General features: G+C 45.2%; 2 protein-coding genes across 2 annotated transcripts; one reads left to right on the top strand and one right to left on the bottom strand.

Annotated features, from left to right (window-relative positions):
* Positions 1-357: 357 nt before the first annotated feature.
* On the bottom strand, positions 358-5,417 carry RAD1 (RAD1 checkpoint DNA exonuclease). Its single transcript, XM_051643373.1, has 5 exons — positions 5,241-5,417; positions 4,061-4,169; positions 2,789-3,047; positions 2,354-2,452; positions 358-2,060 (listed from the first exon to the last, which is right to left on the bottom strand). The coding sequence occupies exons 1-5, from the start codon at positions 5,415-5,417 to the stop codon at positions 1,877-1,879; spliced, it is 828 nt and encodes a 275-aa protein (XP_051499333.1). The 3' UTR covers positions 358-1,876.
* Positions 5,418-5,489: 72 nt separating this feature from the next.
* BRIX1 (biogenesis of ribosomes BRX1) lies at positions 5,490-10,355 on the top strand. The gene is made up of 10 exons (XM_051643423.1): positions 5,490-5,652; positions 6,580-6,691; positions 7,099-7,142; positions 7,785-7,855; positions 8,228-8,277; positions 8,379-8,452; positions 8,549-8,599; positions 8,902-9,003; positions 9,524-9,652; positions 9,969-10,355. The coding sequence occupies exons 1-10, from the start codon at positions 5,503-5,505 to the stop codon at positions 10,236-10,238; spliced, it is 1,053 nt and encodes a 350-aa protein (XP_051499383.1). The 5' UTR covers positions 5,490-5,502; the 3' UTR covers positions 10,239-10,355.
* Positions 10,356-12,825: the final 2,470 nt, after the last annotated feature.

The following is a 12,825-nucleotide window of genomic DNA, read 5'->3' on the forward strand; positions in this document are numbered from 1 at the left end:
TCTGTAGGCAATTATAGAAAAGTACAAAAAAAAAAAAAAAGCCACAGTAATGTCCTTAAACGTAATACCAGGAACTTTGATATTCTGAAATGAATCACATTAAGAAAGTCACATGTACTGTTTCATTTTTATCCTGTCACCCAGATATTATGTAAATCATTCTTAACACTCAGTAGTCAGAGATAATATTAATAATTCCCCAGGAACATTTTTTTTGTCACAGAAGAAATTAAGGCAGCAAGCCGAAAGGAAATTCACCCACACTGAGTATTTCAGTGTGGAAAATGAATAAAACAGTAACTAAGAGTTATTTAGAGTATTGTTAGGTTTATCATCCTGTAGTTCAAAGATTCGCAATTGTTTTTAAAAAGTAAAATTTATTGCAATAAATGGACAACCTGAATGAACAACAACAGAATTGGACTGCTGACACTGTGCACTCTGAAAGTATCCTCTTCCTGACATGAGACAGACGTGAAAAACGGTCAACAAAAGCATTTTAAACTTAAAATAAACCAAAGGACTTGGATTCTGTTGAACCGTGGAGCAATCGGCTTGGAAAACATACGAACATACTGGTTTCCACGTGTGCAAAGCAGGAGTTCAGCTCTGGACAAACCACAAAACTTGACAACAGGCTACAGCTGACTGATGGCTGACTCCTGGATCCCACCCCAAGGCAGCAAGGCAGGGAGACTTCAGCCTCCTGCAGTGTGAGCTGCAGCTTCTGCATCTGGGTCAAGACCCAGCTGAATCTGGTGGGCCTCCTGTTCTGAGCAGGTTGTTTGCAATGGAGAGGTGTGAAACTTTTGTCCTCAGTGCAGCCCACGCCACTGCTCTGCAAAGCTGGCCACTGCAGGAAGCTCTCCAGAAATTGCCCTCTCTTTCCAGGGAGCTGGAGGTTAGACCCATTTTTAGCAGTGACAGGAAGACACCCCTCCGAGGGACACAGATTTTACTTCAGTTTGAGAGTCCCTCCTGTTGCTGAAAAAAGCTACTGAGAAGGTAAACAAACTTCACAAATAATTTCAAATATGAAACTTTTCTCTCCTTTTATGATTCTTAGCAGTGTTAGGAGCAGGCTAGGAGCAGGGACACATCCAGAAAGAGACATTTCAGCAGCAGCATTCTTGCATATGTGTAATAAATAACCAGATACAAAACTGTAACATTGACAGAGAAGTTATGAGTATTGAGTAAGTAAATCCTGGCATCTATCTTTATTTACCAATTCAACACCAGTATTACAGACAAAAGGGTAAACTGGTATCAGAGGAAACTCCAAGGAATTGAGTTATATTGAGAATTAATCAAGATGAGGAGAAGCCTAGTGGCTTCACCAGCAAAACATGCTGGCGTTTGCCAGAATGAAACCACCTCCAGCTTTTAGGAAATCAGTTTGAAAATGTCAACCTTTTTCAAGACAGATCTGGCTTTAAGTCACTGAGAGTTAACTGGCTAACATACTGCTAGTGTTCAGATTTTCCCTTCTGTAACTGCTTACAACAAGCCAAAGACAAAAAAAACACAACAAACCCCACAACACAAACAAAAATTTTTGGAGAACAAGAATTACAGGAGGGTTGCTGCTGTAAAAAGCTGCAACGTCTGACACAAACAGCACTTGAACATCTGTGCTGGAGTCAGTGCCTAGAGGAGACCAACTCCCCTTTTTGCCTTTCTAGCTTCAGTTTTTTTGATTCAAGGCTAAGAAATGTTTGCAAGGTAATAAAAAAGAAGTCTTTGCATTTCTAATTCCAGAGTTAAAAAAACAAAATATGTATCATCTATCAATCTTTACAGCTTTCATTCAGTTTTATAAAAAATAAAGTATTTTAAATATCCATAAATATAATACAGACAACAGACTGTGCACCTACGGCTCTGCGTCAGTAATATCCTCATCAGGGCAACAATAGTATTCCACAAAACAGATCTGTCCGTCTTCATTCCTAATCATATACTGCAGTGAAAGAAATCCTTGAGCATCTGTTCGAATTGACACTTTACAAGACAAAGCCAGTGCCTTTGTAGATGGTTTAAGCAAAGAAATCTTGTACCTGCAATGGGAACAAAAAAAGTAATCTGAAAAAAAAGTAAGATCGTGCAGAGAGGAGCTGAAACTTCACTTCCAATCACAGACACAGAACACTTAAATACAATCCTGGTAACAACACTGGACAGACACTGTTATCACTCAGCTTTTGATCACAGACACAGACTTTCCATCAGATGGGGAGTATTTTTTCCCACTATACTAGTCAATGGCACAGTACTCCAAAACCAGGTTAACTTTTCAGCAAGAATGCATGACCTGCCATAGAGGGCACTCACTGATCACAGACTTCCTGACCTGTTTGTCTGGGTCTGGTTACAGTGGAATGCTTCCATCAAATCCGAGTCCCTAGGGTAGTCCAGATGTGCACTTCCTGCATTTCCAAAAGTGGACAACCTGGAAGACAAAAGGCCCCATCTCAAAACACTTGATCACAGTCCTATAAAAAGCATCAAAATCAAGTCATCTTGCGTATCATATTGGCTGTTTCACAAAACACTGTTGTTTTGCTTTATTTAACTAAAAATGCTAAACTGACCACATCAGTGGCACGTTTATCAGGTTGTCAATATATTACTGTGTTAATCAGGTTACATACTGTGATCTGCAATACTCTTTACAGTTCTTCTTGAAATAAGGCAATATTCTAAAATAGCTCTCCATCTTCAACCTGAAAACTTCCAGTCCTGCCAAAGGAAGCCAACCATGAGCTGAAAGCACAGCCTCTAGTACCTGAAGTAGGGTTTGTCTGGAGACATGGTAATCTGCAGAACTTCACTGGTCATATCCAGTTCAGCAAATGCTTCTCGTAGCCCCTCTGACTGCAGAATGATTTTATTAACGACCTTTGTACTGCAGAAATCAAAGTCTAACAGCTCCTCAGGTTCTTGAGTGTTAATTTTGCACACTGTCACTACTCCTCCTTCTTCCAAGAACAGCACCAAGGGATGGCCATAACCACGGTAACACATCCTCAGGGCTGTTGATGTTCCTGGAAAAGAGAAATACACATTCTTCAAAGAGCTAACTAGCACATCTGATCACTTGAGAAAATTCAAATTTTACTGGCATAAGAGGCACAGATCAATTTGATTTAGCATGTTTGGTTCCAGCCTCCAAAACACAAGTGTAGCATGCTTAGTGCAGCTTCCTAGGAAGTGCTAATGGTTATGCAGCAGAAGGAAATTATTTGCATGTAGATATCAGTTAAAATCCAACTCATCACGTACTAAGCAGCTAACACTGGCTGTGACAATGATTCTGGATGTGTTGCAAATAGTTTAGTGGAGTTGAAAAATCCTCCACGGTCCTGAGGCTCTCTCTGGCACACATAATCTTTCTTTACAGCTCTTGTTACTTGTGCAACCTGAACTGAAGCTTCCTGTGATAGGAAGAGGGGAAACAGCACCAACTTACAACACAGGAAGTTCCACCTCAACATGAGGATAAACTTCTTTACTGTGAGAGTGACAGAGCACTGGAACAAGCTGCCCAGAGAGGTTGTGGAGTCTCCTTCTCCGGAGACTTTCACCACCCATCTGGAGGTGTTTCTGTATGACCTGCCCTAAGTGATCCTGCTCTGGTAGGGGGGCTGAACTTGAGGATCTTCACAGGTCCTTTCCAACCCCTGTGATTCTGTGATTCTATGGTTCAGTGATTATCCTCACAGGAAAACCCAAACTTCTCAGTTCCAACACCATCACAGACACATATACCTTTTTTCTGTCTTCCAAGCAGCCTTAGTCTCTTCCAGCCTTTCCTGCTGCAGTGGTTCCTGACACACTGGCCAGGCTCACATCCACCATCCCCACAGCACACACCTACATGAGCTTAACTACACAGGAGGGACCCTGCTCAACAGCAACAGCCACCATGCTCGGAAGGACTCCATGGGAGGAGGCCAGAAGTTCTGCCAAGACTGGAGATCTCCCTGTGGCAGTGCAGAGGGTTCACTGGGCCATGACACATATACACACACACTGTCGGGGTAAACATGCACCTTACCTGGCAAAGAGCTGGCACCAAAAATGGTCAAGCAGTCGAGGAGAACAGACAAATTGATCCGGAACGTCACTGATTCCTCCTGAACAGCAAATTCCTGAAAAATTTCTGCCTGTAAGCAAAAGGAAAGAGATGAGGAGAGGGAGTTTCTGCCATCATTTTACAGCTTAGACTTCCTTAAATTCAGTCCTTTCACTTTCAGAGATCACTGAAGTACAAAGTGATTTCTACACGTAGGACAGTGTCAGTTAAAGAAAAATGGGTTTTGTCTCAAAACCAGTAAAATGAAATCAGGTCACAGTTGCAAAAGCAGCATAAGCATGAAAACCTAAACACTCGTCTTATGTGGTTTAAAAACCAAGTTACCAATATTAAAACCCAAAGCTGCCTACTTCTAGAGCTGGAAACATCCAGGGAGCTATGCAATGTAAGTGCCATCCTTCTCCAGAAGCAGTATTTGTGGAGCATGAAAAACCTCCCAAACAATACAAACCACGCAAGAACAGAACGGAATAGTGAGTTCACCACACTGACACTTGCTCTGAACCACAGAATCATTAAGGTTGGAAGGGACCTTATAAAGATCACCAACTTCCAACCCCCCTGCCATGAGCAGGGAACCCGGCCCCTAGACCTGGCTGCACAAAACCTCATCCAGCCTGGCCTTAAAAACCTCCAGGGATGGGGCATCAACAACGTCCCCGGGCAACCCGTTCCAGTTCCTCACCATCCTTCTAGCGAAGAATTTCTTCCTGATCTCTAACCTAAATCTCCCCTCTCTCAGTTTAAAACCATCACCCCTTGTCCTGTCACTGCCCTCTCTGATGAAAAGCCCCTCCCCAGCTTTCCCGTAGCCCCTTTCAAGCACTGGCAGGCGCTAAAAGGCCTAGGAGCTGCCTTGGACTCGTTCCAGGCCACCCGGTTTGCCGCCGGGCGGTAACTGCAGGCCGGGGGCAAATCACACCAAGCTCCGCGGGCCCCAGGAGGCGGGTATCCCGCTGTCCTGGGCTGCGATGAAATGTAGCGAGAGTGTCACGACAGGGCAGCGCGCTGAGGGCGCAGCCGGGCCCGGCCCGGCGGGCAGGGGCAGCCCCGGAGCAGCTCCCGCGGCCCTGCCCCCGCACTGCCCGCCCGCCCCGCGGCGGAACGCTCAGCCCCCTCCCGCGGCCCCGGGGAGCGGCACCTGGATGAAGGCGTTGGCCTGGATGCACTTGGCGTCCTCCACCGTCACCCGGAGGCCGTTGGCCGTGGCGAGGCAGGTGGCGTGGTCCTGGAAGTGCACGGCCCTGAGGAGGCCGGAGAGGTGCCGGGCGTTGTCCAGGCTGGCGCTCAGCAGCGGCGGCGGGGCGGGCAGCGCCATGGCGGGCCGGAAGGGAGGCGGGAAGGGGCGGGAAGAAGGGGCGGGCGCTGCGGGGCGGGGCGGGCGCGGCGTGCGGCGCGGGGAGATGGCGGCCGGCAAGAGGCGGCGTGAGGGCCCGGCGGCGCGGCCGGGGAAGCGGGCGAAGCGAGGCCCCAGCGAGCCCGGGGAAGGCGCCGGGCCGGCCCCGGAGGGAGCGGCCCCGCAGGAGTACCGCGTCCCGCCGCCGGTCTCGCAGGTAGCGCCCCGGCCCGGCCCTGCGGCCCGTGCTCCTCGGGGCTGCGGGGGGGTGGCCGGGGGAGCAGCCGGGTTCATTCGCGTTCTCTTCTGGGATGGCTCCTGGGAGGAAGGAAGGCAGGAAGGCAGGAAGGCAGGAAGGCAGCGTGCGGTGGGGCGCCGGTTGGGTGGGGGGTCGGGAGAAACCCGCTCGCGGGAAGGAGCGTGAGGCGGGAGCGGCGTGGCTGGGGTGCGGGGCGGCACGGCTCAGCACCGGGCTCCGGGGTCTTAGGGGGCTTTTCGCGCCAGAACGGGTCTGTGATCTCCGTGAAGACACACAGAGACCTTTGTTCTGGCTTGAGGTGAATTAACTCCCGTTACCTTAATCTCGGAAGCGTTTCGGAGAGCTGGGTGGTTCTGTTACAGGAAGAGTGCGTGGAAACGGTGCCTGTTTCATTTAAGAACCGTCCTGAGAAGGCTTCAGGAATTGCCTATGTGGTTTGCTTGGAAAAAAAAAAAACCAAAACACCATAAAGTAGCGCGCTGGAGTCTGGGGGTTTCGTCATGTGCTCAGCTGTAGGAAAAGCCGAGTTGTGCTCCGAGCCTGTCGGCTGCTCTGGCCTGTGCTCTTTCCCTGCCATCCTGCCTTTTGCAAACACTGTGGCTTCCGTAACACCCGCGGGGCTGGGGCCGGCTCCTTTGCTTAGGAAGGTGCTGGAGCAGCATGGATGGCAGCTCTTCGTGCAGAGAACTCACACCTCCAAGGGCCGTAGGGAGGTAATCCCTTCCAGCAGGGCTGTGATTCCCTGGGGGAGATAGTGTTAGTAACAAAAGTTCTTGTTGTGCTTTTCTGTGGCTGCATTTCAAAGCTGCGTTGTTGCTGTGTTGTGGTAGTTTTAAGGCCTAGAAACTTCCTTTCCCGGCTGAACTTTTGTGTCTGTTTTCCTAGGGTAAATGGAGAAACAAGGAGCGACTGCTCATTTTCTCGTCTCGTGGAATTAACTTCAGAACAAGACACCTAATGCAAGACTTAAGAACGCTGATGCCTCACTCTAAAGCAGGTGGGGTTGGGCATCACCCCTAACACTTCCAGAGTGGTTTCAAACCAAGAACTTCTGATAACCTGCTGTCTTTGAAAATGTGGTGCATAAAGGTTTTGGTGAAACTTTTTACCTTAAACAACCAACTGCCAAACCTCTTCTGACCCAACAAGCACAGTGACTGTCATTGTGTCTTAATATTCTCTGGGAAGTTACTGTTGTGGCCTCAGCCCTCTAAGTGCCCAGATAATTTCATTGCTGTATTTATTTGTCACGTAACCTGGCTGGAAAAACTTGATGTTTATTCTTTATCTTTCATACATACCCAGCAGTTTATTTTTTTTCTTTTTTCAAAAGGACAGACTGTTAAAAGAAATTCTGTGGTAAACTGGTTTTTCAACCTACTAACTGTTGCTCTTGTCTTCCAGATACTAAAATGGACCGTAAAGACCAGTTGTTTGTGATTAATGAGGTAATCCAGGATTTAACTTAGCACTTCTTTTTTATTTTCTCTGGAAATCCAGTGTGCAAAAGAAAAGGGCAGCCAAGCTCAATGGATCTCACACTACTTACAGGAGTTGTGTAGTTTCATAAATAAAAATTACTGATATAAAAAAAATTGCTCATGTTAAAAAAAGGAAATTTACTTTTGATGAATTAAACCCAAATAAAACCTTTAATTAGACACAGACTTTTAAATGAAGAGATAAAACTGAAGATGCCTTTCTGTGCTGGTGAAATGTGTATTGCAGTTTGTACCTGAAGAAAACAGGGAACAAACATGCACCCAGGTCAGACAGAGTTAGGACATTGTTAGTTCTGAAACTAGAGCCTAACGTCACAGCTCCTGCTCTGATGTGTATATCATGCAGAGCTTAATGGATTGCTTGTAGCTTTAGTGAAATTACTAATCCTGGTGATAAGTAATGTGAGATCTTTCAACAAAACAGGCACTTCAACTTAAGTTTGGGCATCAGCAAGAATAATTTATTAAGACAAGACCTTTGCTTTTGGACTTAATGTTGGAGGGGGAAAGATGTTGGAGACGAGAGGGAAAAGTTTTTGCAAGTGTTGTCAGAATTTTGTAAACGCTAATTTGACTTGTCTTGTGTAGGTGTGTGAAATGAAAAACTGCAATAAGTGCATCTTTTTTGAAGCCAAAAAGAAACAGGATCTCTATATGTGGTAAGTAAATGTTTTCTTGCATTTCTGTGTCTGGGTGGGGGTGCAGCCCTTCTATCTAAAGTTTCTTACCAAAACAGCCAAAATGCATGAAATGGTGTTGTTTATTTAAATCTGTACTAAACCTGCACTTCTGTGGCTACTGCAAATGTACAGTGCATGAAGAGGTTTTCTAGACTGTTTACAGAAGCATTTAAATAAAATTGTTGAGGGAGCAAGTATTTGTGTGAAAGAAACTCAGTAATGCTATAGAAGCAGCTGAAGTTACTTCATTAGAGACGCAGCTGCTCAGAGTGTGCTGCAGAAATCCAGCACAGCTTCTGGCTGCTGTTAACATTTTTCTTTTCTCTCTTCCCCCTCACCTGTCCTCTACAGGCTTTCAAATACTCCACAGGGACCATCAGCTAAATTCTTAGTGCAGAATGGTAAGGTGGTTGACTTTACTGTGTTTGGACTCGTGTCTTCTGGTCTATACAATTATCTGTAAGTACTAAAATGATCTTTTGTTTTAAAAAAATCACTGTAGTTCACACGCTGGCTGAATTGAAGATGACAGGAAACTGCCTAAGGGGCTCACGGCCCCTTTTGTCTTTTGATCCAGTAAGTACAGGTTTTATTTCATGGAGTATGCTTTTGTTTTCTTTATATGAGTATTGCATTTAGCTTGCTATTTAAAATTACGTCATTCCTTTGTAGATATTCGACAAGGAGCCACACTATGCCCTGCTAAAAGAATTGTTTATTCAGGTCAGTCTGTACTTTTGCTGCCAGCATTTCTTTTTGGAAATGTTGGGGGTTTTTTGGCAACATATTTAAAAATATCAAAGTTTTTTAAAGTAGTGGTTTTACACTTCTAAAATGGCAAAAAAAATATTCAAAGGGTTAAGGCCATGTGCTTAAAATCACCGGCACACTTGCTCTTGAGTTTTTGAGTTTTGAAATGTAACTGGGGATTGGGATCTTAGTCAATGAAAATTAATTTAAAATGAGTCATTTATGTTTGGCCTCGTAAAATTACAGATGTTTAGAAACGCTGCCTTTTGTTACAGATATTTGGCACACCACAGTATCACCCCAAAAGCCAGCCATTTGTAGATCATGTTTTCACCTTCACCATCACAGATGAGAGGATCTGGTTTCGGAATTACCAGGTTAGTGGTCCCTTTTAGCTCTTCACCTGGTGCCGGGGGGGGTAATTTTGTATCAAATCCATTAACCACAATAAAATGAGAAGAACCATTATTATCAGGATGAGCCAAGACTTTTATATTTGCACAAAGTACTTTCATTGTCTCTGGACAGAGCTGGGTAAGTTCTGTGTACTTCAGCTGACGTTCTGTCAGGTGTGATTCTGTGGCGGCTGCCTTGGGAGCAGGAAGGGGTCACCAAGGCCTAAGCTTCTCCTGTCTTTTAACCTTTACTTGGTGCTTTGGCCCAAGGTGCTCTGGAGCTTACTTTGTTAAGGAGGATTTCACAAATACCCTGTAATCTCTTGACTGCCTGCTTGAGCCCAAAGGAACTGCTTTATATACAGAACTGTGTTCTACAAGTCCAGCTTTTACCAGCCTTGGTGGCATTGTGTCTTGGATTTCAATCCATCACTCTATGCAGAGTGCCTACGAGGTCACACACTTTGATTCAGTCCATAAGAGAGTGTTCTTTTTATTGCAGATAATTGAAGAAGATGCATCACTCGTAGAAATTGGGCCTCGTTTTGTCCTGAACCTCATAAAAATCTTCCAAGGTAGCTTTGGAGGACCAACTCTCTATGAAAACCCTCATTACCAGTCCCCAAATATGGTAAGCAGCAGTGTATTTGTCTTCTCTTTCATTTAGCAACTAACCTGAAAGTGGATCTTACAGCTTGTCTGTGCAGGAGAATGGTGTTTGTCTTCCTTGGTACCCTCTTTAGAAAAGCATGCCCTAACTGATCACAATTGGAGAAGAGAGTCATTTTGTAAAAATAGGATGAAGGCAAAAATCATGTTACAGAAATGGCGTTTTTTTCAGGATTTGGACAGTTAAGCAGAGAAATTACCACCTGTTTCTTTTAATTCGTGGTTTCTTCCATTTCATTTATTTGACACCTGATGCAGTTTTGATTCTTGTTTTATAGCATCGGCGGATGGTAAGATTGTCAGTGGCTGCCAAGTTTAGGGAGAAACAGCAAGTGAAAGAAGTACAAAAGATAAAGAAAAAGGAGAGTAAGGTGCTCGTTGGTGAAGATCCCACTGAAGTGGTCTTTGAAACTCCAGCTGAAGAAAAGCCAGTGGAAATACAGCTGGTGAAACCAGAGTCAAAGCCAATTGTTAAAGATAAAAAGAAACTACGCAAAATTCAGAGGAAGAAGCAAAAAAAGCTTTTCAGAACTGAAGCATCAGCATAAATGTTACAAGTGATGAAACTAGATATATTGGCATAATATTGTAAATACTTGTTTTTACAGGCAGAATTTACTGGACTTCAGTTTTAAGTAAACAAAATAGCAATTTCTTTATTTGGATTGAGTTTGCATTCTTTTATTGCCTTCCTCTCTTTGGGAGGATCCTGAGTTTTGAAAAACAACACAGCAACAGGGAAGGGGGAGCAAGACATTGCAGATTATTATGCTTTTGAGAATTGGCCTCTTAGACTTGAATTCCTGTGGGAAACATCTCACTGTAACATGTACAAAGAATAAAAATAACAGGGTAGTCATTGGTGTTCATTATTAAGTGGAATTCAAACGTCAGCTTTCCTACTTTTGACAGTGGAAAGTCCCTTTAAAAGTTGTAACTTTATAGGAGATTTCTCCTGGGGAGTGATGTTACTGGTTTTTATTTCTCCTCATAACCCCCACGGAATGCAAAGGGCTATGGTCTCTTAATTGTTTTGGTGTTTTTTAATTAATGGTAAAAATCTGCTACTTTTGCCTGTGATAGCTCCTGTACCTAATGAAATTCTTAAGATCTGAAACTTACTTATGGGGCAGAAACAGTCTAATTTAAGATTCTAGCCCCCAATTCCAAATTCCTTTCAAATTCCCTGAAGGTAAGAGGCACGTGATACCTGTGACCATCTCCAAACCATACACCTACAGCAGCCTGAAGCAGGATTGCCTGTGATTCTCTGCTTCAGTAGCAGTGCTTAACAGCACAGAATTCATAGAATCATGTACCAGTGCCTCACCACCATCACTTTAAAAAAAGCCTTCCACACTTTTAGACACACTTTTATGTTGGCAAATAAGTTTCCGCTACTGTTCAAAAGTCATTTCAACCAAAAGCCTTCATTTTGCTCATGGTTAGTGTCTGTATTCAAGTGCAGCACTGCTCCTTGCACACTGCTGAGTGGCAGGAAGGCCAGAGCTTGGTTCTCTGAAGTTCTTGCCCACTGTCTGACTGTTGACACTGCCTTGGAGCTGCAGCATGAGGTCAGCTTTAATTTGGGTCTGTATTTTCACAAGGATTTTAGGAAGTTGCTGTCTGGGAGTCGGCCCTTTTGCCAGATGCATGTAAAGGAGTTGCTATGTGAATAAGTAATTGGCTGGGGAAAGCAGCATACAACTCTTCTCTCATAGCATCAGCCTCCAACCAGACTAAAAAATTGCAACAATAGTGCCAGGATAACTGCTGTGGAGAGCCTCTTCCACAGACCAATCACCCTCTCAATGAAGAATCTTTTCCTAATGTCCAACCCAGACTTTCCCTGATGCAGCTCCATTCCATTTCCTTGCATTCAGTTCCTAGTCACCATAGAGGAGATCAGCACCTCCTGCTCCACTGCCCCCCATGAGGAAGGTGTAGCCTGCCATGAGGTCCCCTCTCAGCCTTCTTCAGGCTGAACAAGCCCAATGACCTCAGCTGCTCTTGAGACCTCTTCACCCTCCTTTGAACATGCTCCCATGGTTTGATGTCTCTCTCCTGTTGGGGTGCCCACAGCTGCACACAGTGCTGGGGTTGCACAGGTGGGGCTGCACCAGGACAGTGCTCAGTGAGACCATCACCTCCCTTGACCAGCCTGCTGTGCTGGGTGCACCCCAGGGCACAGTTGGCCCTTTGGGCTGCCAGGCCACCCTGTTAACTCATTCAGCTTGCCATCAAACCAACCCTCCAGATCTCATCACTTCGTGCAGTGCCAACCAATACCATCTAATCTAGAGAAAAAGGTGGCTCGGACCAAACCTGAGATCACTGAAGACCACAGGCACCCAAAAACAAAAAAATAAAACCACAGCTAACCTGAGATGTGGGAGCCATGTTGGCCATACCTCTGAGCTCCTAAGAACTCACAGGAATTCTGGCACAGGACATTTGGTTATTTGACGTGGGGTGACAGTGAGGCCAACACTTGGCAGTCTGGGTCATAGAATCACAGAATAGTTTGGGTTGGAAGGGACCAATCTTCATCTAGTTCCATCCACCCTGCTATGGGTAGGGACACCTCCTGCTAGACCAGATAGGGCCGAGGCCCATCCAGCCTGGCACTTAAAATTCCCTGGGCAGCCTGTTCCAATGTCACACTGCCCTCACACTGAAGAACTTTACCCCAATACATAATTTAAATCCACCCTCTTTCAGTTTAAAACCATTACCCCTTGTCCTATCATTATCTTCTCTGATGAAAAGCCCCTTCCCAGCTTTCCTGTGGCCCCTTCAGATACTGGAAGGTGCTGTAAGGTCTCCCCGGAGCCTTCTCTTCTCCAGGCTGAACACCCCAACTCTCTCTGCCTGTATCCATAGCAGAGGTGCTCCAGCCCTCTGATCATCTTTGTGGCCTCCTGTGGACTCGCTCCAGCAGCTCCATGTCCTTCTTGTGTTGGGCACTTGTTCTTCAGGTGGTAAGATAGCAGATGAGATGTATATGCACAAAACAAGATTTATTGCAAACAGCAAGGGTGTTGGGATACTAGAGCAGCAGAACAGAAAAAAGTATCTCTCAAATGCACAACTAATAGTCAGGTGATAGAGGTTAACCATTTAAAAGCTAGCAAC

The sequence above is a fragment of the Apus apus genome, chromosome Z (genome assembly GCF_020740795.1).
Source record: "Apus apus isolate bApuApu2 chromosome Z, bApuApu2.pri.cur, whole genome shotgun sequence".
Classification (NCBI taxonomy): domain Eukaryota; kingdom Metazoa; phylum Chordata; class Aves; order Apodiformes; family Apodidae; genus Apus; species Apus apus.

Excerpts from the sequence above, each read along its gene's own strand:
- BRIX1 (XM_051643423.1), top strand. The coding sequence starts at position 5,503 with ATGGCGGCCGGCAAGAGGCGGCGTGAGGGCCCGGCGGCGCGGCCGGGG. Across the intron at positions 8,600-8,901 it reads TAAAAGAATTGTTTATTCAG|ATATTTGGCACACCACAGTA; the intron begins GTCAGTCTGTAC and ends CTTTTGTTACAG. Across the intron at positions 9,004-9,523 it reads TCTGGTTTCGGAATTACCAG|ATAATTGAAGAAGATGCATC; the intron begins GTTAGTGGTCCC and ends TTTTTATTGCAG.
- RAD1 (XM_051643373.1), bottom strand. The coding sequence starts at position 5,417 with ATGGCGCTGCCCGCCCCGCCGCCGCTGCTGAGCGCCAGCCTGGACAAC. Across the intron at positions 3,048-4,060 it reads TGGTGCCAGCTCTTTGCCAG|GAACATCAACAGCCCTGAGG; the intron begins GTAAGGTGCATG and ends TCTCTTTTCCAG. Across the intron at positions 2,061-2,353 it reads AACCAGACCCAGACAAACAG|GTACAAGATTTCTTTGCTTA; the intron begins GTCAGGAAGTCT and ends TTCCCATTGCAG.